Source organism: Babylonia areolata, chromosome 4 (assembly GCF_041734735.1).
Source record: "Babylonia areolata isolate BAREFJ2019XMU chromosome 4, ASM4173473v1, whole genome shotgun sequence".
Lineage (NCBI taxonomy): Eukaryota > Metazoa > Mollusca > Gastropoda > Neogastropoda > Buccinidae > Babylonia > Babylonia areolata.
Window position 1 is genome coordinate 50,769,723 of NC_134879.1, and position 24,437 is coordinate 50,794,159.

Sequence of the window (24,437 nt, forward strand, 5' to 3'; positions counted from 1 at the left end):
TTTCATGGCCATTTATGCACATGTCTGTGCTTGTGATGGAATATTCTGTCTATGCTAGTTCATCTTGGAAATGGTAACCTCTGAATATAGCATGCTATACATTTGAAAAAAAAATCTCTGTCTTTGCAAAAACTTACAATTTGTTTTGAGAATGTTTGAGATTTTTACTTAGTGTATTAGAAAATTAGGTCCTATAGCAGTTACGATTTCACTTGCTTCCAAGTAAACGTAATAGATGAAGCGCAGCTTAGTGCAAGTGGTAGCTGTGTGAAAATAGACATTTGGACAGAATTACAGCGTTTTTAATATTTTTAGAAGCTGTAAAGCATCTTGGCTTAGAAATTGACAGCACCTTTTGTTAACATAGGTGGCAAGGTGACAAAAGAAAGCACAAGAACTGTTCTCCCTGCCTCCAGTTTTCATGCATTTGTTTTGTAATGATAAAGAAAAAAAGAAAAGAAAAAAAGAAAGATTAACAAATAGACTTTGTTTCAGTTTGTCAACAATATGAAAGTGGTTTGTTAGAGTAAAGAATTTTACTTTGCTTCCATCTACAAACTTATGTTTGCAGTTCTTTGAGGGCAAGGAACTGCGTCTGAAACAAGAGTACTTCCTTGTGGCTGCCACACTGCAAGACATCATCCGCCGCTACAAGTCATCCCGTTTCGGCTGCCGCGACCCTGTCAGGACTAACTTTGATGCATTCCCAGAGAAGGTAATGGAAACCAGTTTTAAAAGGTGGATGAAAAGCAGAAAAGAAGAGGGGAAACAAAAAGAGAAAAATTAAATTGATGAGCAATTGGCCTGTGAATCATATCTGCTTGTGAGAAGGCTGTTCTGCAGAACACACAGCTGAAGCATATCAGACTGAAGTGTCAGAAATCAAAGATCATTGAAAACTTCTTTAACCCCATGCCAGCCGTACATTTTTACAATTTTGTGATTCCAGTGTGCTGAGGAAAAAATAAGGTTTTCTCCTAAGTGCAAAAAAAACATGCACCACTTCCTCAAATACAAAGAGATCTTGAAATTTTGCAAGATGATTGCGCATACACTGTACTTTTAACTCACTCCGGACGAATAGTTTTCTCCCTTGCTTTCCCATGCAGACGACCCATTTGTTAGGGTTAGGGGAAAAAAATCACAAAAAATACAAAACACAAAGTAACTGAATGAAGCTCCCTGAACTTGACCCACTGACCCCTCTTCTAACGTCATGTGTACACCCACCCCCCTCCCTCTCTTCACAGCTCTCAGAAGCTGAGTCACTATCAGTACCTTCTTGCTGTTAGCTTTCTTCACTGCAGATACTTTATTCAGTGTCTTCATCATCCTCGTCGATGTCGACACCTTCAGTTTGAAGCATTTCTATCACTTCAGCAGCAGTAAAAAGCCGCTGTCGTGGTCAAGTATGCTCCAAAAAATTCCACTTGTATCACCTGCGACGCCATTTTCAGTACGTATGCAGATTAGCTTTTCATGTGGGGTACCATGTTTAACAGCTGGCCAGCGAGTGTATGGTCACGGAAACCTCACAAAAAAACTTTCCATTCAACCCTTGACACGTTTGCAATGCCTGGTGTAGCTGCAATTTTTATGCTACCCCATGAGGAAAACGGACAAATTTTTGATTGTCGAAACCGCTATAGCGTTCCGTCGTCCAGAACGCTACCTTACGTCAGGAACACTATAGCGTTCCATTCCGGAGTTAGTTAAGCATATGATAGTTATTGCAATTTCATGATATGATTGTTGTCATTGTTTTTATTTCTGAGTCAAACAATATTTTCATAAAATCAACTGTTTAAAAATTTTCTGCATCACAGTTGATTCCAGGATTTTGAGTCAGATTTGTTTTTGTTGGGTGTCTGTGGCCCAGTGTTAAACCAAGTGCTTGATAACAAAGAAACTGGCCAGCCAGCTGTATACTGGCACATGGCCAACAGGCCATGCCCCCTCTCTCATGGCCTTCCATTTCCACCTTATACATGTGCAGTGCCAGTGCTTGTGGTGGCAACTGGTTCTGCTCACTTTCACTTTGCCGCTGACTTCCTTCAGTTGCAGACTGACGTGTCTCCATCACAAAACTTAATCACTCCTACTTTCACTCTGTGTCACGAAGTGGGTAGTGACTCGACATCATAATCAAAGTCCACCCCTGAATTATCACCCTCACCACTGCACAAGCTCTCTTCCACACTATCCATGTTATTCATCATTTCCTGATCTAGTACTAAGACTGTAAACTTTAGAAAAATGAGCAGAGATTGCTCTGTGCCAGACAATGCCATTTTGACCAGCTGTGACAGCAGATGACTTCAGAATTTTCCGCTCCTTGTGGGTCATACAGTTCAGACTGATCAAGTCCAAGGGTTTTTAGACAATCTACAAACATTCTAGAATACAGGAAGAAACAAAATAGATCGTTTCCCATTAATGTTCAGCCATGAATTGCTGATGAAAATTGGTTTAACAGATACATCCCATAGGTGTGTGACAGTGCAATGAAAGGTGCATAAGTTATACAACCAAAAGTGCTGATGGGATGAAATGCATCAACATTTTCTCACCACATCTAATGGTGAATTATTATCAGTTGTTTAAGTAGACAGTAGTTTGGTGTTTGCTTTAGAAGTATGTGTTGATATTCTATACTGGTTCCTGTGACTAAGTCTTGGTGAACAATATGAAAAGTGATCAACACACAAGTCTTCAGTGTTACTTTTTGAACTTAGTATTTCACAAATTATGTGGTAGATGGGATTGTATTGCATTACTTGCTTATCACAACAGATGTTCCTTTGTGAATTCTGGGCAGCTGTGCCTTAGGAAAGCTTATCACTAGTATCCATCTCTTTTTCATTGACTGTGAGTAATTTGTCAACCGATAACGTGGACATTAGATGATCACTTCCCTGAACTGTACAGTACTTCTTGTTTACAGGTTGTAGGGCTGCAACAACAAGGGTTAGCAGTCCTCCTATCAGCAATAACATGAAGGAGGGCCACAGCCACAGCTGGTTCTCTCTTACACTGCCTGGTTTCTGAGTGAAAGAAATTCTTAAGATGTTAAAGTACTGCTCTGAAGATTTGGATAAGCCATTAAACAGAGCAGACAAGCAGATGACTGTGAACAGTTTTCAGTTCATTTGCTTTGGTTGTTGATTGCAGATGTTTGTTTTGCACAAGGACTGAAGAAGGCCATATCCCCTCTCTTCGGCTATTTCTCATGGAGAGGGCTGGGGAGTGCTATTTTTGGACCCTATCTTGTCAGATCAGATTGTGGAATCAATGTTGAGCATGATGCATTGTGGAATCCATGTTGACCTTGATGCATTGTTGAATCCATGTTGACCATGATGTGTTGTGGGATCCATGTTGACCATGATGTGTTGTGGGATCCATGTTGACCATGGTATGTTGTGGAATCCATGTTGACCGTGACATGTTGACCATGGTGTGTTGTTGAATCCATGTTGAGCATGATGTGTTGTGGAATCCATGTTGACCATGATGTGTCGACCATGATGCATTATTGAATCCATGTTGACCATGATGTGTTGTAGAATCCATGTTGACCATGATGTGTTGTGGAATCCATGTTGACCATGATGTGTTGTGGAATCCATGTTGACCATGATGTGTTGACCATGTGTTGGGGAATCCATGTTGACCATGATGCGTTGTGGAATCCATGTTGACTATGATGCGTTGACCATGATGCGTTGTGGAATCCATGTTGACCATGATGCATTGTGTAATCCATGTTGACCATGATGTGTTGTGGAATCCATGTTGACCATGATGTGTTGTGGAATCCATGTTGACCATGATGCGTGAATAGTGTGTTGATGTGACCCATGCAGGTGGCCATCCAGCTGAATGACACCCACCCAGCACTGGCCATCCCTGAGCTGATGCGTGTCTTGGTGGATATCGAGGGACTTGGCTGGGACAAGGTCAGTGTTTTGGATAGTCTGGCAACCATCAAAGTATGCTTGTTATTAGTGGTATGTTGTGTGTGTGTGTGTGTGTGTGTTTGTGTAATCCACTCAGAATGTTGCTGTTTTACCTTTGCCATTTTTGATCCTACTGTTTGCATGAAAAAGTCAGATTCTTGTGCCAGATTCTTTTGTGGTCAGTCTTAAGATCGATGAGGAAGGGGTACGCAAATTGCTAGAGAACATCAACCCATATAAAGCAGCAGGACCAGATGAAATCCCAGCAAAAGTGTTGAAATGATGTGCAAATGAGATCGCGCCCCTGCTTTCTACCATTTTTACTAAATCATTGGCAGATGGATGCGTACAGGACAACTGGAAAAGGGCGATCATGACGGCAGTATTCAAGAAAGGCAACCGTAATTCTGCTGCCAACTACAGACCGGTCTCCCTCACCAGCATCTGCTGTAAGATGCAAGAACACATCATCGCAAGTAACATCATGCGCCATCTGAACCAACATGAAATTCTTGACAACTCCCAGCATGGGTTTAGAGCCAGAAGGAGTTGCGAAACCCAACTGTTAACATTATTCCACAACGTCGCCAAAAGCCAGGACAGCAAACAACAGACGGATATTGTAATCCTGGACTTTTCCAAAGCCTTTGACAAGGTCCCTCACAAATGCTTCCTCCATAAGCTGGACCATCATGGTGTGCAAGGATCGACGTTGGACTGGATCAAGGCCTTTCTTTCTGATTGCACCCAAATTGTCTTAGTTGACGGTGAAAAATCTGAGCCAGCACCTATTATCAGCGGAGTCCCACAAGGAACAGTTCTAGGACCCATCCTATTTCTTATTTTTATCAACGACCTGCCTCAGAACATCAAGGCCAACATCAGATTGTTCGCTGATGACTGTATAGTCTACTCCACTATAAAGACTATCCAAGACTGCAAGATGTTCCAATGAGACCTTAACATACTGTCTGATTGGGAGCAGCGTTGGGGGTGGAATTTCACCCCAAAAAATGTAATGTTCTCGCCTGTTCAACATGAAGAAACCCCATCAACTTCAACTACAAACTAAAAGGACACGCTCTTGACCACGTCGACAGCTTGAAATATCTTGGTGTCGACATAAAAAGTGACCTCAACTGGAAAGATCATGTAACAAGTCACCAACAAGGCCAACAGCATGATTAGTCTTTCTGAAAAGAAATCTGAAGACATCCAACAAAACCACCAAAACCATTGCTAACCTAACCCTTGTATGCCCACACCTGGAGTGTTGCTTATCAGTTTGGAGCCCGTACAAAGTAGGCCAAATTGAAAAGACTGCTTTACTGACCCGCTCTACCAAACGCACATGCGGCCTGTCATTCGGATGTCGGTACATTTCACCATCGCCGTTTTTTTTTTTATCACACGCACACGCACGCACACATGTACACACACGCACGTGCGCACACACACACGCACGCGCGCACACACACATACACACACATAGATCAACACACAGACAAACGCACACTGGCAGCTGAATTGAAAATACACATACACTCTCTCTCTCTCTCTCTCTCTCTCTCCCCGCCCCCTCTCTCCCCCCCCTCTCACACACACACACACAGAGTTGCACCAGAAACAAAACAAAGCATATAAACTCTCTGTCTTTGTCTCTCTCTTTCTCTCTCTGTGTCTCTCTCAGGGATACAAACACACTTTCTCCCCATCCACGCCCCTCTTTCACCACACACAGGGTTGAATTGAACACAAACACACACACACACACACACACACACACACACACAGATGAATTGAAAACACACACACAGACATACACACACACACTCTCTCTCTCTCTCTCTCTCAAACACACACACACACACACACACACACACACACACACACACACACACACACACACACACACACACACAGAGCTGAATTGAAAACACACACACATACGCATGTATACACACACTCTCTTTTCTCAAACACACACACTCTCTCTCTCTCTCTCTCTCTCTCTCTCTCTCTCTCTCTCTCTCTCTCTCTCTCTCTCTCTCTCTCTCTCACACACACACACACACACACACACACACACACACACACACACACAGTTGCATTGGAAACAAAACAGAAAGCATATAAACTCTCTCTCTCTCTCTCTCTCTCTCTCTCTCTCTCAGGCAAACACACATTCCCCCATCCTTGCCCCTCTTCCACCACACACACACAGTTGAATTGAACACACACACACACACCACACACATGTGCTTGTGCTCTCAGAGAGGCTCTCTCTCTCTCTCTCTGTTTATGGATATAACACATAACCTCAGTGAAATCAACAAATGACACTTAGAGTATCAATTTGAGAGGCCAGTCAATTGATTCATACTTGAACCATCTTCTCTCTCATTGTCACTGTCACTGTCAGCTATACTTGGTCAGTCAATATATAGGTCATTCAGTATGATCGACTTTTACAGTGTTCTCACGCAGACCTCGTTTAAACGGTTCAAAATAGTCTTCATAGCCATAGTTCAGCATACACCAAAGCTATCAGACAAAGCTATAGACTGTTTTTACAGAATGACATAAGAATGTGTATATGTGAATAAACAATTGTATTACATTCTACAACATGACATCACATGCATATTTGTGCATACATTATTGTTTTGCATATACTCCATTGTTTTGCAATGTGCCCTCTGTGTCACTGTGTACGTGTTTGTGTGTGTGTCTGTCTGTCTGTTACCACATTTTATATCTTTGCACACACCTTTGTTTGACATGATGTCATGTGTGTGTGGGTCTGTGTGTGTGTGTGTGTCTGTTACCACAGTTTATATCTTTGCACACACCTTTGTTTGACATGATGTCATGTGTGTGTGGGTCTGTGTGTGTGTGGGTGTCTGTTACCACAGTTTATATCTTTGCGCACACATTTGTTTGACATGATGTCATGTGTGTGTGTGTTACCACAGTTTATGTCTTTGCACACACCTTTGTTTGACATGATGTCATGTGTGTGGGTGTGTGTGTCTGTTGCCACAGTTTATATCTTTGCACAACCTTTGTTTGACATGACATCCTGTATGTGTGTGTGCGTGTGTGTGTGTGTGTGCCCCCCCATCAGGCATTCGACATCACGGTGCGTACCTGTGCCTACACCAACCACACAGTGCTGCCTGAGGCCCTGGAGCGCTGGCCCTGCTCCTTGCTGGAGAACATCCTGCCCCGCCACCTGGAGATCATGTATGAGATCAATGCTCGCCACCTCAAGGTAAGGACTGGAGCGTTGTGCCATCCCCACCGGCCTGTCAGTCAGAACATTTCACATACCTGCCAACCCTCATGACTTTTATGTCATTTTAAATGGATTTCAATCCTGACTACAAAATTACAATTTTCTACTTCCTTTTTTTTTTTTTTTTTTTTTTTTTTTTTTTTTTTTTTTAACTGATGTCTGAAGTGAAAATGAAATAAAATATAAAAACACATCCCTTGAGAAACTCAAACCGCATGCTTGGTTGCATACACTGATCCACGTTTTTCAACCTGAAAACAATGTTCTGCACACATGCTTGCTGTTAATTCGCTCTCACCAAAACGATGAATTTAAGTCACCACACTTGAATTTCTCTTTTTGAGATAATAAAGTATTCTGTATTCTGTAAGTCTAGGTGATGTGGGCAGAAAGTCAGCAACAACAAAAAAACAAAAAAAAAAAAAAAAAAGAAAGAAAGAAACCAGATATATCAACAATTAACAGTATAAGAAACAATTTCCTTTCATTAATTTGTCTGATTGAGGTGCCAGTCAAGCATTCTGTATAGTTTGCCAGTGTGACTGCAGAATTTCACACATTAGCTGGATTGACATCACTTTGTATGAGAAGTTAGTAAAACATAGGAGAAACATTCAGCCTGAGGAATCACCAGCTATGAAGACCACCCCTTTGTACCATTCCCCAAACATGATAATGAATTTGTATTCTGAAAGTTTGGCAGCTGTGATTTTAAAGTGCTGTGAAAATTACCAGTCTGTGATCATTTTAAAACTGATTCCTCATTCTTCTTTGTTAATTATGATTTATACCCTTTGTTTATTTCGTTTTTCTTTTATTTCTTTGGACCAAATTACAAGGTTACTGAGGATTTGTACATGCAGAGAACAATTTCTTCTCCTGTGCAGTGTTTTTGAGTTTTAACATGTTGAGACGGTAGTTGTGCTTCACTGTAAAATAGAAAAAGAGGAAGAATAGAATAATCTTTGTGCATGCCACTTTAGCAAAGTGATTAGTGTCATGGACTGAAGACTGAGAGGACTTGGGTACAAGCCCCATTAGAGGTGGGGTTTTTTGGCCATTGCCTGGGTCTTGCCCAGTGTTAAGTGTGCTATGGGCAATAAGAAGAATGGGATCAGACAGTTGAATGTCATCCACTTCAGGAATGTGTCTTTGGGAGTGTTAACTCAAATTTCCTGACCAGTACTCCAGGTGGCTGTATCTCTTAGGCCTGATTGACGCAGAGATCTGTTGTGAAGGGGAGTGTAGAGTACAGTGCTGTCAGGTTGTCCCAAACCTAAAGGACCTCAGTAGATCAGCTTTGTCAATCTTTTTGTCATTCTTCGTCAACTATTGAGAGAAAACAACCACAACAAAAAAAACAATTTTGTGGCCATTGTCAACGAAACAGCATAGATGATAGGGCAGCAAAACATGTTAAGGCCTAGAAGGTGGGACAGCTAAAGAAAAAAAAATCATCAAAATGTTGTCTGGAATAAGAGGAATTGAGGGAATTACCCATTCAGATCATAATTAGTTGTGACACATTCTCCCGATCTGCCATGGAGTTAGTGGCACAGGTCCAGTATGGCTGGAGAACACTTGTTGGTGGCCTGTGCCCCAGGTGGGGCAATAGGTGTGGGTGAGGTGAAGTGAGGAAACACTGATCCATATATGAAGAGCTGAGTGGAGCAGCTGAAGAGTGTGAGTGAAGTGAGGGTGTTGGTGTTGTGTGGTGAGCACAGGTGGTGGAGCCAAAGAGTGAAGTGTTGGTATTGTGTGGTGAGCACAGGTAGTGAAGCCAAAGAGTGTGAGTGAAGTATTAGCGTTGTGTGGTGAGCACAGGTGGTAGAGCCAAAGAGTGTGAGTGAAGTATTAGTGTTGTGTGGTGAGCACAGGTGATGCAGCAGCAGAAGAGTGTGAGTGAAGTATTAGTGTTGTGTGGTGAGCACAGGTGGTAGAGCCAAAGAGTGTGAGTGAAGTATTAGCGTTGTGTGGTGAGCACAGGTGGTAGAGCCAAAGAGTGTGAGTGAAGTATTAGTGTTGTGTGGTGAGCACAGGTGGTAGAGCCAAAGAGTGTGAGTGAAGTATTAGTGTTGTGTGGTGAGCACAGGTGGTAGAGCCAAAGAGTGTGAGTGAAGTATTAGTATTGTGTGGTGAGCACAGGTGGTGAAGCCAAAGAGTGTGAGTGAAGTATTAGTGTTGTGTGGTGAGCACAGGTGATGCAGCAGCAGAAGAGTGTGAGTGAAGTATTAGTGTTGTGTGGTGAGCACAGGTGGTAGAGCCAAAGAGTGTGAGTGAAGTATTAGTGTTGTGTGGTGAGCACAGGTGATGCAGCAGCAGAAGAGTGTGAGTGAAGTATTAGTGTTGTGTGGTGAGCACAGGTGATGCAGCAGCAGAAGAGTGTGAGTGAAGTATTAGTATTGTGTGGTGAGCACAGGTGGTAGAACCAAAGAGTGTGAGTGAAGTGTTGGTGTTGTATGGTGAGCACAGGTGGTAGAGCCAAAGAGTGTGAGTGAAGTATTAGTGTTGTGTGATGAGCACAGGTGGTGCAGGCAGCAGAAGAGTGTGAGTGAAGTATTAGGTGTTGTGTGATGAGCACAGGTGGTAGAGCCAAAGAGTGTGAGTGAAGTATTAGCGTTGTGTGGTGAGCACAGGTGGTAGAGCCAAAGAGTGTGAGTGAAGTATTAGCGTTGTGTGGTGAGCACAGGTGATGCAGCAGCAGAAGAGTGTGAGTGAAGTATTAGTGTTGTGTGGTGAGCACAGGTGATGCGGCAGCAGAAGAGTGTGAGTGAAGTATTAGTGTTGTGTGGTGAGCACAGGTGGTGCAGGAGCAGAAGAGTGTGAGTGAAGTGTTGGTGTTGTGTGATGAGCACAGGTGGTAGAGCCAAAGAGTGTGAGTGAAGTATTAGTGTTGTGTGGTGAGCACAGGTGGTGCAGCAGAAGTGGCCCGGCGACAATGACCGTGTGCGCCGTATGTCACTGGTGGAGGAGAGCGGGGAGAAGAGGATCAACATGGCCTACCTGGCCATCGTGTGCTCCCATGCCATCAATGGCGTCGCTGCCATCCACTCCAATATCATCAAGAGAGAAACGTCAGCCAAACTCTGTTTTTTTGTTTGTTTGTTTGTTTGTTTTTTTGTTGTTGTTTTTTTTTTTTTTTTTGCACTTGTTGTGTTTTGTTTTCTTTTGTTATAAACCTTACTTTGCCATACTGGTGGCAAGAAAGGACAAGCAGTTCGCTTGTTAATAATAGTGTAGATCACAGAACTGTCCTGATGAAGAAACATTCAGAGAAAAGAATTTTCTGCCGTGTGTCAAAAAGCTGACTTTGTTAATAAGCTCCACAGCTGTTTTTGAGTGCACTGTAAATCCATTCTTAAAACTTTTCAGATTGTATATGTGTGTGCGTGTGTGTGTGTGTGTGTGTGTGTTATACATACTTCAAAGTTGATATTGGGTAAAGAGAACAGTATTTTTAGTCAATGTATATTTTTTAGAATTGATACTGGCTAGAGAGAACAGTATTTTTAATGTCAAATGAAAGAAATTCGTTTGGCTATGCTTATTTGGGCTGACCTGAACATTGGTGCAAGTCAAGGGAACTAACTTATCCATCAAGTGAAGGTCAGCTGTAGGAAGTTTATTTCGGACCATTCAGCAGAAACAAAATATGACTTTTACTTTGGCAAGAGTAAGAAAAGAATGTGAGGAGGGGGAGAGAATCCAGACGGTTCTGATAACCTTCTAATCAAATAGTTGACTGGTTGGTTGGTTTGGGTTTTTTTTTAATATAGGGTTCACGTATGGTGTAGCAAGTTAGTACATGTCATCATTTATTGGTATTTCAGGTTCCGGGACTTCGCCGAGTTATTCCCTCAACGCTTCCAGAACAAAACGAATGGCATCACTCCTCGTCGCTGGCTTCTGCTCTGCAACTCTGGACTTGCTGATGTCATCGCCGATGTAAGTTGCCATGCTGTAGAATTATTCCTGCATCACGTCATGTTTCTGAGCCTTTCTTTGCATTCTGATTACAGAATAGGAATGACAGAGTGTGTAATCAGCAGACAGCTGTCTTTGGTTGTGGTTATTTTGTGTTTTTTTAATTAAATATTATGGCTGGTTTGTGTGTGCATGTGAAATAAAAGGTTTGTGTATGCATGTGATCCAGCAATAACAGAATTCATCTGAGTGTTGCCCTGTGCCTTACAGAGAGCAGGCACACACCTTTTCTGACTTAACTGTGCCTGAAAAAGCTTGACATATTGGAATATGCACTGCTTTGTCGATCTGATGTCTTGCTAGTCTTGGCAGCATAGACTGAAGTCTTCATTTTTATCAAGTCCCGGCTGCCTTTTATGTGTGACCAGCTGACTGTGATTGTGTGTGTGTGTGTGTGTGTGTATGCGTGTGTATGTGTTTTCAATGATGACTTTGTTACAATGGCAGAAAATCGGGGAGACGTGGGTGACCAAGCTGTCCGAGCTACGGCGACTGGAGCCATTGTCCAAGGATGAGCAACTGCTGAGGAACATCATGAAGGTCAAGCAGGTCAGTCTGTGGGCGGTGGTGAAACACAGTAAATATGTATCGGATGCAGATTCATGCTGCCAGTGGTTGGTTGCCATTCCTTGTGAGAAATGCAGCCAAGATAGCAAGGTTTTCCCTGCTGAAGTTACCATGGTGGACAGAGTTCTGTTGCTGACTTTGTTGGACAAATTTCAAAAAGCCTTTACAGACATGAGCTCAATGTACTTAGTTCAGATCCCATCAATCTCAAGAAAGTTCAGAATGAGTTTGGGTTTGTTTGGGTTTTGTGTGTGTGTGTTTTTTGGTGTGTTTTATTTTTATCAGTGTTTCTTCTTAAAAATAGTGATAATGTCCAAAAGAAGTTAAGATACATCATTCTGTTCGGAAACATTCAGTAATTTGATCAAATGGAGCAGGAGGAGTGGGGTGAGGGGGGGGGGAGTAAAAATCTGGAGCATAAATGGGACTGGAACTTGTGACTCGAACTTGTTTACATTCACTTCCTTGTCGGGTACAGTACCACAAAGCCACCACAACTCCACAGCATTCCTCGCTTTTCGAATTGACGGTTCATGTGATTCATGTAATCTGTAACTTTTTCTTTCATATAAAGCACCATGAGCTCTAAGAGATAACATGTGCTCTACATATGTATGGTAGGCTGATTATTGTTAGTGTTATTTATTATTATTATTATTGTTGTAAACTGTGTTGTGCAGGAGAACAAGATGAAGCTGGCCGTGTTCATGGAACAGAACTACGGGGTGAAGGCCAACCCCGGCTCCCTGTTTGACATGCAAGTGAAGCGTATCCATGAGTACAAGCGCCAGCTGATGAACGTCCTGCATGTCATCACGCTCTACAATCGCATCAAGAAGAACCCCAACATGTCCATCGTGCCACGCACTGTCATGATTGGTGGCAAGGTGAGTGCTGTGTGTGTGTAAGATCTGTCATCACCCACTGTCTGTGCTTCTGTAGCAGCAGCTAATTGTACTCTCTTCTCATCATTCAGTTGTAAGAGATCAAAATTATCACCTGATAAAGCTGATTTTTCTATTTTCTGTGTACATGTGTCTACACAGCACATCGTGAAGAATGTAGCAGCTGCCCCTTTCCCACAGCCCAGGGATGGAGAGGGGTTGTCTGGCATCCATTCTTTTCATAAACACTGCCCTGCTGGTGACCCAGTCAAGGATAGGTGACGAGCGCTGATGATGTGACTCGTGCAGAGTTCAAATGCCATACCATGAGAACCGATTTTCTGTGCCATAGGAAGGGTAAGATTCCCGTAAACTGGGAAACCATGCTGCAGGAAAGAAAGAGCTAATGTGCGCAGAGTGCATGCTGCACATGGGATCTCGTTTTATCATCTCCTCCGAATGACTAGCATTCATACCCACACTCAAGGTCCAGAAGAAGAGGAGGCATTACTGGCGAGTGTGGGATTTGTTGATCCCATGCAATCAGATTCTCTCGTTTCCTTGGATGTGTTACCACTTGGCCATCACTCCACACTAAGTGTGAAATAGTTGTTTGTTTTCTGTTCAGAATATACACACACAACAACAGATTTTTAGTTAAATCTTGTCAGACTATACACAATAGAATAAAGAAACCTTGAGAGTCATGTCTTCACAAGAGTATTACTCGCATCAGCATTACAACTCTGTAAAACATCCCCACAGATGATACGATCCTTCTCCTGCCCTGCCCCCAGTGTGCGACACGCAGACAAACAATTTCAAGACAGTTTTGGGGACACTTCCGTGTGGTGAAGTATTGTCACAATGGATGTGCATCACATAGTGAACAGTTTAGCTGTCCCAATCTTTGTGTATGTGTTCACATTTTTGCATAGTAAGATTTTTTTGTTGTTTTTTGTTGTTGTTATGAACTATGACTTGGTGTTACTGACAATATATACATGTATACAGGCTGCCCCTGGTTACCACATGGCCAAACTGATCATTAAGCTGATCAACAATGTGGGCAACATCGTCAACAATGACCCCATTGTAGGCGACCGCCTCAAGCTGGTGTTTCTGGAGAACTACCGTGTGTCCCTGGCTGAGAAGATCATCCCTGCTGCCGACCTCAGCGAGCAAATCTCCCTGGCTGGAACGGAGGCTTCTGGCACTGGAAACATGAAGTTCCAGGTGATCCATAGCTGCTATGCCCCCACCTGCTAATGGTTCTTTGGTAGAGGTCATGCGGTTTTTCTGTCTTCCATAGGAATGAACTCACTTAGCAGGTAACAACGTCAATGGCAGGGTTTTCTGTTCAACTGAATTTTTCTTCCTGGCTACTGGTTTCCTTATATGCTGTCTTTTATCTTGAAACAGTGCTGAAGTGCTGAATTGTGCGGCATAGCATGTCAGTGCATGGACTGGTTGTCAGAAAATAATGATTTAAGGTGTTCCAAGTGCCCTGTTGGACATCATGTCAGGTTATGCTTCCAAGTGAAAACTGCTTTGTATTTCAGTTGCCAGAACAGAATAACATGATGGTATAGTGGTGAGTGTGCAGAAGTGGCCCTAGGTTTTGTAATTGTGGTTTTTCAGATGGTGTCAGTTAAATTTTGAAGATGAAGGTGTTCGGGAAAAAACTTGGCATGATAGATTTATTTTCCTGCCCACCAGACAAGACCCAGAGGGAAGTGACATTTGGGATGGTGGCTTGTTGCAGCTGAACGGGTCTCTGACCATCGGCACCCTGGATGGAGCCAACGTGGAGATGAGAGAGGAGATGGGGCCAGAGAACATCTTCATCTTCGGCATGACAGTTGAAGATGTGGCGCAACTGTACAAGAAAGGGTCAGGAAAATAAAGCAGTGCATGTGTGTGTGTGTGCATGTGCACCCAAGTGCATGTGACTCATTATGATGTGAAGCATCTATCTTGGATAGAACCACACAAAACGTGGTCTGTAGAGGCCAATATAGAAGGGCAAACCGTCCCATGAGGGACTGATACTCAGTAATTTCCAGCCTGCAAGGCACATCATATTTTCTTTGATTTGACTCATGTCTTTATCAGCTGCATGCACCCTGTCTGTGTCTGAAAACTATATTCCATCTAGTTGTGCCTCCTCACACTTGACACTCACAACTAATTTGATATTGGACTACACACTTCATCTAAAACAATACACACAGTTACACTGAAAAGCAACATGTACATGTTTAAGTCTTACCACTTCAGAATGCTCCGTGTTCGATTCAACATCGTTTTTACTATGATACCAAATTAAAACCAAATGGCATGTCGTGCTGAAATTACAAGTGAAATTGATCATGATTTGCCATCAGGGTGGAAAAGAAGAGCAACATCCGAGTGGGGGATAAATCTATGGTGTGAAAATAAAGAAATCCACAAAATGAACTGAACACCTAGAAGAAAACAGGCAAGCTTTCAGACAGGTTAAGCAAGATGGTGGCCTGGAAGCAGGGCTAACAGACTGCATTCTGATTTGACATGTTAATACAACAGTGCATTTTTTCCCCTGGAGGCTTCAGAATCACATAATTTGTTCCAACTGATGAAAAAAGCAGATAGCAGAGCAGACAAATTGACAGAGCTGTTCTGCACCAATCTATGGAGAGGATTCAGATAAAGAGATTTTCACCAGATGCAGCTTATAGGATGCATGCATCTCATATGTGTTCAAGTGACCTTTTTCTTTTTCTTTTTAATTCAGGGGTGCACCCTGTGTATCACTTTATAGGCTAAAAATTATGGTGTTTGATCGATGAAGTATTCCAAGTGCAGTTACCTTTGCAAAGGCTATTTCAGTTTCATGGAGGCTTCAGAGTATGTGGACTGATCTTATATGCTACATTTGCTATTAAAAAAAAAAATCCCAAAAAAAGAGGGAGGGGGTTTGGGTGGGGGAGGAGGGGGGGGGGGGGGGGGGGCAGATGCCAAACATGTAAACTCCTTTAACCCTTTGCGAGTTACATTGGAACAGTCCTCCTAGTATGTATGTATAAAAGTCAGTCGTGTCCGACAATGACCACCAGAACAGCAGAGGAGGCATCTGCTGTTCTAACTGTCCGGGCTAGAATTTGATTATAGTGGACAGTGTCTTGCCTCCTGGTACTTCGGAGGTAACCAGTCATTGCATTCTGTTAGTAATGGTTTGACTTTGGCTTTCTTCAGCTACCACCCCAGAGACTACTACAACAAGGATGGTGAACTGAAGCAGTGTCTGGACCAGATCAACTCTGGATTCTTCTCCCCTGAGGATCCCAACCTCTTCCATGATGTCTTCAACTCTCTGGTTGACAATGACAGGTACCTTACCTGGGCTTCTCTTTCTCTCTCTCTCTCTGTCTCTGTCTGTCACACACACACACACGCACACACACACACACACACACACACACACACACACACACACGCACGCATACATTATATAAGATAAGTTACCATATCACAGTTTGGGCTGTAACATTTTTATTATAAATACTTTTTTGTAAACTGTTATCTGAAAGATAGGGTTTGTGGATTGAAACAAAATAGGTCGATGGAGTATTTTTGTACATCCTAAAAATAAAAGAATTGATTAGTTTGTTGGCTCACTTTACACACATAGTGAGTCTTTGTAATGAATAACCCTGTGTTTAAAGGACGAAGGTGGCAGAATGTTTAAGACGCTCAGCTGCCAATACAGAGAGTCAGTGAGGGTGTGGGGTTCAAATCCCGCATTCGTCCTTTCTCCCAAGTTCGACTGGAAAATCAAAATGAGCGTCTAGTCTTTTGGATGAGACGATGAGCTGAGGTCCTGTGAGTAGCACACAGTTTGAGTACTGAAAAAGAGCCTATGGCAACGAGAGTTTTGTCCTCTGTCCTCTGGCAAAATTGTGTAAAAAGAAATCCACTCTGATAGGTACACAGATATACAGGCATGCACTCAAGGCCTGACAAGCGCATTGGGTTATACTACTGTCAGGCATCTGCCTAGCAGATGTGGTGTAGCATATATGGCTTTGTCTGAACACAGTGATGCTTTTTCTGAGAAACTGAAACTGTGTGTTTGATGTCCGTGTGTATGTGTTTGTGTTTTTATATTTATATATCCGTAGTAAACTTTAACAAATTGATTTTCTCTGGAAATACTTTGTCTTCATCCTTACTTTGTCAGCACCAAATCAGTTCTTTCAACACATTCTGATTATAATGACATTGAACTGGGAAGGGCGCAAAAACATAAAAAGAATCAAAACTTGTTTTCACACTCATTTTAGTGTTCCTTCTTTTTTGCTTTCTTTTTTTTTTTTTTTAACAGGACTTGCACTTACATGCATCTTAAATATCTTGCATCTTTCATATTGACATTTTGATTAATAACAGTCACATTAGTTGAAATAAAAACTTCTGCTTAACTCACTCAGTACGGCCAGTCCTCTCTTCTCCTCCACACAGACCCCTCGGATATCCAGTGGGTGTCTGAATGACCCAACCTTTAGCTTCGGTCATCAGAATTGTGGTATTCTTTGTCAACGTTCACCTCTTCAGTATAAGAGCCTTCCACTTGCAATATTTTGATGATGGTAATTGGGGTGAAACGCTGTTAACGTCGTCTCTTTCGCCGTTCGTATGGAGAGAGTTAAATGTGGAAGTTGCACTGACGCTTACATCTGTCCGGCACAGAAAAAATCTGCCATATGTTTAGACATTAGTCTGAATATACTATGGGAAATATATTAACCACTTCTCACTCATCCAGAAAAAATTATAACATTAAATATAACTCAAGGCATAGAAAAACGTTTGTGTTTTTCACTCAGAGTGGAGGTATTACACTATCTACATTTGCCCTGGTGGTTTTGTTGGTAAGGTAGCGTCCGCAGTGACTGTCTGTTAATGCATATCATTATCAGCATGTGGATGGCATCAGTGGTTGTTCACAAGAACATATTATTTAAAAGAAGCAGAGAGTTTACAAAAATGTATTCAGAGAATGATTTGTGCAAAGGCCTCATTGCTGGCACTACGCTTACATGCCTCTCTGTAGAGTTTTTCTGTTTCTGATTGGATCAGAAAGAGGCAAACTTTGGCAATCGTTTGGAGAGAAACATTAGTAGTTGTAGGTTGTTTTTTTATTTTTGGCAATCGTTTGGAGAGAAACATTAGTAGTTGTAGGTTGTTTTTTTATTTAAGCATGTGTTTTCATGCATTCTGTGACTAGCCACTTTTTTAGTGAAGATCTGTTACTAGAAGAGGTTCAGACAGGCTCGGATATTTCAGTCAGTATACTACTTGAATCACAGAGAAGACAGCTTTGTAACTGGAATATTCGTGCATTCAATCCACCAGTCACAGTTTTGTTGAAATTGACATGTGTAGAGTGATTATTATATATATCATGCCTAAAAATGCATTCAGCGATTTTGTTACAACTTACCAAAGCCAAAAAGTCATGATGAAGAGAGGGAGAAATTTGAAAAATCTGTACAAGATTGAAAAACAATGAAACACTGATTGATGTGGGCTGCTTAAGATGAAATTGTTCCTTTTCCAGCAATGTTTGGTTCAGTAAACACTCGTTTCTGATTGATCAATACACACACACATATCTATCTATCTATCTGTATATAACTACTGACATTCTTCACAAGTATTTCAATTCTGTATATACATCTGCTGCTTCATATTACTATGCAAAGGATACCTCATCATTTATGCTGTTTGTGTGCAGATTCTGCCTGCTGGCTGACTACAGGGCGTACATTAATTGCCAAGACAAAGTGAGCGCCCTCTTCAAGGTGAGTGACATTGACTTCTCTCTCTTTGTTTTTTTGGAGAGGGAGGTCCAGGTGGGAGGACCATCAGTTCACAGAAAGTTCTCAGTGTCTTTTCACCAAGGAACACCCCACTGGAGGAGACCTCACACCGCTGCTGATTTATGTAGACAGTGTTCTATAATGCCTCAGGTTGCTTAGCACTTCACTGATGACAATGGCCGAAAGGAGGAACTAGTAGTCTTTTGCAGAGTCAGTGTCAGTCATTCTCAGCAGTGATAAAATCCCATCTTTTGGGAGGCCTCTCAGTCAGCTTGAAGCAAGAAGGTCTGATAACAGAGGAGAAAGGAATGTTTTATGGTTTGTGTGTGTGTGTGTGTGTTTGCTTTTATTAACTCACTCAGTACGGCCAGTCCTCTCTTCTCCTCTATACAGACTCCTCGGATGTCCAGTCGGTGTCTGAATGACCCAACCTTTAGCTTCCGTCGTCAGAATTATGGTATTCTTTGTCAACATTCACGTCTTCAGTATAAGAGCCTTCCGCTTGCAATATTTTGATGATGGTAACTGGGGTGAAACGCTGTTAACGTCGTCTCTTTCGCCGTTCGTATTGAAAGAGTTAAACTTCAGTTTCTTCCACGTCAGAGAATGAGGACATTTCCACTGTCACTCCTTGGTTTTAGCTGGCTGAAAATAATGTATCCATCGAACGTATTGATCCATTGTCTTTGGCAGTGACGTACTGACACAACTGGTTTAATAGTCATAATGATAGTACATTTACGTAGCATTTTCAGACTTCTCAAACTGCTTTGCAGTCACACACGTGTCAGACACAAAAGAACTCACATACACACACACACACACACACACGATTATGAACATTTTTACGGGGAAGAACAGGGGCACTGTCTTGCAGATGTTTGGTGTGATCTGAGAGTTTCATTGCACCAGACTTCTGACAACAAATTACTGATTACACAAACATTCATGATAGTACATTTATGTAGCATTTTCAAACTTCTCAAACTGCTTTGCAATCACACATGTGTCAGACACAAAAGAACACACACACACACACACACACGATTATGAACATTTTTACGGGGAAGAACAGGGGGACTGTCTTGCAGATGTTTGGTGTGGTCTGAAAGTTTCATTGCACCAGACTTATGACAACAAAATACTGATTACACAAACATTCATGAATAAACAAATGGGAAACAATTTTGCAACACATTGGAGGGTAGGGTGGGGGGGGAGAATTTTTATATAAGCATCAGAATGAAGTGTGGAACTAGGAAGTGTGGTAAAGCCAAGCGTATTTGTATTGCAGGATCCCATGAAATGGGCCCACAAGTGTCTGATGAACATCGCTGCCTCTGGCAAGTTCTCCAGTGACCGCACCATCACAGAGTATGCCCGGGAGATCTGGGGCGTGGAGCCCACTAACGTCAAACTGCCCGCTCCCAGTGAACCTCTCCAGAAGTAGGAAGCACACTTCATCCTTGGCAAGGACTTGAAAGCACTCATGTGGCTGTCAGTTTCTGCTGGGTAGAGAATGAGATGTGGTAGATGTGAGAAGACATCCTCATGTTTGTAATTTGGCTATCTTCAGTGGGATTGTTGGAAAATACCCAGACATCCAGATATGTGTCTCACTTTTTTTGTTTTTTTCTCCAAACCTTAGTCACTACATTAAACTGTGATTTCATCAACCCTCACGGTACACCAGCCAGCCTGAGGAGAGGTTATTTTGGACATGAAGTCCAAAACAGTTGTGGCAGTTTTGAAATGTAGGTGTCAGTTGTTATGTTTTGGGGGTGTGGTTTTATCAGCAGAGAAGTGGCGTGGTAAGTGATCTTTTGTTGTTGTTGTTGTGTCATTGAGGTCAGATCCCTGTGGAGGAGAGAGACTGACTATCATAACTGTCTTGGATGGTGCGAACAGAATCATGTTTGGAATGTAATTTTCCCTGCTACCCTTCAGTCCGGAAAGAGGTACAGTTTTCCTTTTCAGTCCCACAGTACAGGTGTTCTGATGCTTTTTTTTAGTGGAGTGCGAGTGAGACTTTTCTCTGCCACCTCCAATAGCACGCCTATATTTGTAGATAATCATGGTTTTCTCTCTGTTATAAAGTGATTGATCTGTAGTATGATTAACCAGTGTATGGTCAGGTATGTCCATGCAAGATCTGTTGAAACATGCCATTGTCCCTGTTGCTGCCAATGTGATCTTTGTTTTTATTTACTATTTTGTGTTTGTTTTTAATCTATTATTCTTTCTGTGTGTAGTGTGTGTCCAGTGAAAGAGAGAGAAAATGTGAAACGTTGTCTGAGTGAGGTTGTTTGCTTTGTTGACCTGATTGCAATGTGATCTTCTTTCATGGAATGGTTTACTGCTATCAAACGTGTGAGAAGAGTGGCAGGTGTACAGAATACAATATTGTCTGTTCTTTCTCAATAGTTGGTGTCTTTTCACCAGTCTGTGTATATTAGAGTTCTTATCCATGTAACATATTGAGAAATTTAGATCAGTCCTGTATAATGTAAGCAACAACCAACAAAAGGAGAGTAGAGGCAAAGATTCCCAAAACTGTCAGACCGTTTGTGGTACATGGAGTATCAGTGTCATATATTAATCTTATCCAACAGTTCATAACAACATTCAGAGTGGGGGGAAGGGGACTACACACAAATGAATTCAAACATATGGTGCTGAAGGTATAGGATAGGTAGATTTGTCAGAAATTGAAAGGGTTCTGTCTGCACTCCAAGTGTTTGTGGAAAACTGTCCTGGTTGTTTTTTTGTTGTTGTTTCTTTCTCCTTAATTATGTGAGTGGACAGTATTGAGAACACAGATGTTGTACACTGTGTCACATAGGTGTTTGTTCATTGTATGTATGAAGGTATACATAGACATTTGTATACAGCTTTGAAATGCAGTTCAGATTACCACTGCCTGATCAGTTTCTCTGTATGTCTTTCAGAGTTTAGAAAATATGGTGAGTTTGGAGTATATGCAGACTATATGCCCAGGTTGCACTGTCTGAGTTTTCGTTTTTCATTTGGTCGAAGACAAACAGAAATCCGCATGGACAAGACCAAGACCCATTCAACTGGTGCAGAACAACCCCCCACCCCCCAAAAATTTGGACCCTTGTGAAAGCAGCAGCAGGTTCAAATTGACATTCTATGAATCCATATATATTATGTATATACAACAAGGTATCAGAAACCGCCTGTTCTGCATTTTTGAAGAAATAAACAACAGCACAAAATGTCTTTGAAAAGTCAAAATGCGTATCTGAGAGCCACCAAAAGTGAATAGAGACCACTAGAATTCTTGCTGTATTGATACCCTAGACCCTTAGACTGATAGAAAATTTCTTGGAATTTCTAGTTGCATTGTAACACACACACACACACACAGGTCACTATATAACCACAGCTAAAAATCAAATTGTGGTTGCACATCAGTTGTCATTCCATTCTGTTGACAATCATAATGACAACAGTGCATATTTATTTGTGATCATAGAGTATGTACAAGTTATTTGCAAAATAAAATAAAAAGTTTTAAGCTGAAAAATATTAGTAGATTTCTGTAATTTTTCTCTCCTGTCTGTTCTTTTCACTAGTTTTGTTGTTGTCTTTTCATTGTGTGCGTACTGTTTTTGTCATTGGTCTGATTGTTTTCCATACGTTTGTTTTTAAGAGTAAAATTATGCTCTCTTATAACTGTCATATAGATATAAGTGTGGTGTTTATATTTCATTGTAGGTATGTTTAGAAATCTGAGGGCAAATGTACCCGTGCATATCCCTTTTATTTGTTATTCCTGACTGTTTTCAAAATGTGCTGCATTGTGTATTTTAGTCATGAAGAGTTAGCGCCCTGAGCAATTGAACAAGAGAAGCATAGCTGGAAGTCCTTTGCAATATTTAAATTTCTCTCCCTTCCCCCCCATTTCACATAGTATTCAGGTGGTTTTTAGCAAATCACCATCGTGATTTTCAAACATTGCTGCGCTTTTCATTTGCCTTGCTGTAGCATATTTATTGTGCTGAGATGGTGTTGTGTGTGACTTAGCACATTTGCACCATGAGCAGATATGCAGTGTATTTAGGGGTATGATTTGTAATCTTTTGTATCACACAGCTGGTATTGAAAAAAAGCTACTTGTGTTTTGTTTTATATCCTCACTTTGGACTTCAAATAAATATTGGTGCATGTGCTTAAGTTTTGTTTATTGTTGTTGTTTTTGTGACTGACAGTTGAGAAAGTACTGTAACTTAAGTTCTTTGTTCCTTATTACTGTGACTGACACATGTAAAATGGGGTGAGGGGGGGTGGGTGGTTAATGTGATTTTTTAAACTTTCTGAAGTAGATAAATGTCAAAAATGATAAATTCTGACTTGAGCCGGGTTTTTAGTTCGCGATTTGCAACATATATTGCAACATATATATATATATGTGTGTGTGTGTGTGTGTATAATCGCAGCATGCGAAAACCCGGCTAAAGTCGCAGTTTATCATTTTTTCACTTTTGTATACCTTCTAAAAGTTTTTTTTTTTTTTTAAAGATTAAGATAGAAAAAACAGAATGGATCTATCTGTCATAGGTTTTTTTATGATTTTTTTTTTCTAAGTTTGTGTGCCCAAGGAGTAGAAATGGAGAAATCAGCAAAAATTTCTATTTTCTCTCTGTGCTACTCAAACGAAGACAGGTATTGCAAGTGGAGGAGTGATGTCATGCAATACAGATTATTCAGCCACAATACGCTCATGGAAAAACCCACATATTTGTCTGCCTGTAGCTTCAAAACAATAACTTTCCTGAACATACCTGTGGTGTCAGGCGATTCAGAATTAAGTGAATTCTAGATTTTGAAATGTCAAAGGCACAGGAAAATTTGTATTTTCTCTCTGTACTCGAACAATGACAAGAATGGCATGTGGAGGAGTGACGTCATGCAATACATATTATACAGCCATAAGAGAGCCGACAGGGACAGTGAATCACTGAATGTTCAAATATTTCACACCCAAAAGCTGATGCATGAATCTTTGGAACTTCGGCTTTGATCCAGATCAAACTAATGTTTATTAACCGCAGTCATGATGTGTATTGTCACACAATCAGCTGACGTGAAATTAGCCTGGAACATAAACTTAGTGATTAGTCCCTATGGCCTGGAGCGCAAATCCACTGAATGTTACAACTAAAGTGATGATCGTGTCAATTGTATGCAGCATTTCCAATAGCTCCAGCGTCTTGACAAGGAACGAGACCCTGTGTAAAAGTGGTTGAGGGAGTGCGTGCATGCGTGCATGCATGTACGTGTGCGCGTTTGTTTTTTGTGCATGCTCGCATGTGTACATGTGCATATGTGCACGTGTGTGCCCGTGTGTGTGTGTGCCCATGTGTACATGCGCAGTTTATGAATGTTTGTGTGTATAATGTTTGTCTATGTGAGTGATGGTCAAGTGTGTGTGTGTTCTCATGCGCACGTGTTTTTCCAGTAAAATGTAAAAAAGATGGTGTGTGAGCATGAACGCATGCACACATGCACGCACAAACACACACACACACACACAAACATAGGGCCATGGGCAAATCCGCATGCTCCCAAACACAAGAAAATCTTGTATTGTTCGGAGTGGATATGGACTTGGAGTGATTGCCAGAAATATTTCACCAGAATTTGCTTTTCGCATTTTTGTTACATGTTAGTAAGGCCAGAAAGTAGCGACAAACATAGAGGAAGCTTGAAACTTTGACAAATGTAAATAATGATTTATAAAAACAATGAAATAAAGATGGATGTGGGGTGTTGAAGATAGGGTCGTTTCGTTTGCAGGACACTAGTATCAGATGCTGATAAAAAATACATGTTTCAGATTCATATCAGTACTGTT

The 24,437-nt window shown here is 41.5% G+C and overlaps 1 protein-coding gene across 1 annotated transcript in view; it reads left to right on the forward strand.

Annotated features, from left to right (window-relative positions):
• Positions 1–22,756, forward strand: part of LOC143281280 (glycogen phosphorylase, muscle form-like) — a 36,587-nt gene extending 13,831 nt beyond the window's left edge. The window contains exons 7-18 of the mRNA XM_076586411.1: positions 572–715; positions 3,867–3,959; positions 7,087–7,233; positions 10,168–10,331; positions 11,088–11,202; positions 11,689–11,790; positions 12,489–12,695; positions 13,707–13,928; positions 14,458–14,585; positions 15,930–16,064; positions 18,472–18,538; positions 19,851–22,756. Of these exons, the coding sequence (XP_076442526.1) occupies positions 572–715; positions 3,867–3,959; positions 7,087–7,233; positions 10,168–10,331; positions 11,088–11,202; positions 11,689–11,790; positions 12,489–12,695; positions 13,707–13,928; positions 14,458–14,585; positions 15,930–16,064; positions 18,472–18,538; positions 19,851–20,006 (1,680 nt within the window). The 3' untranslated portion in view covers positions 20,007–22,756. The remainder of the gene's footprint in view (positions 1–571; positions 716–3,866; positions 3,960–7,086; positions 7,234–10,167; positions 10,332–11,087; positions 11,203–11,688; positions 11,791–12,488; positions 12,696–13,706; positions 13,929–14,457; positions 14,586–15,929; positions 16,065–18,471; positions 18,539–19,850) is intronic.
• Positions 22,757–24,437: the final 1,681 nt, after the last annotated feature.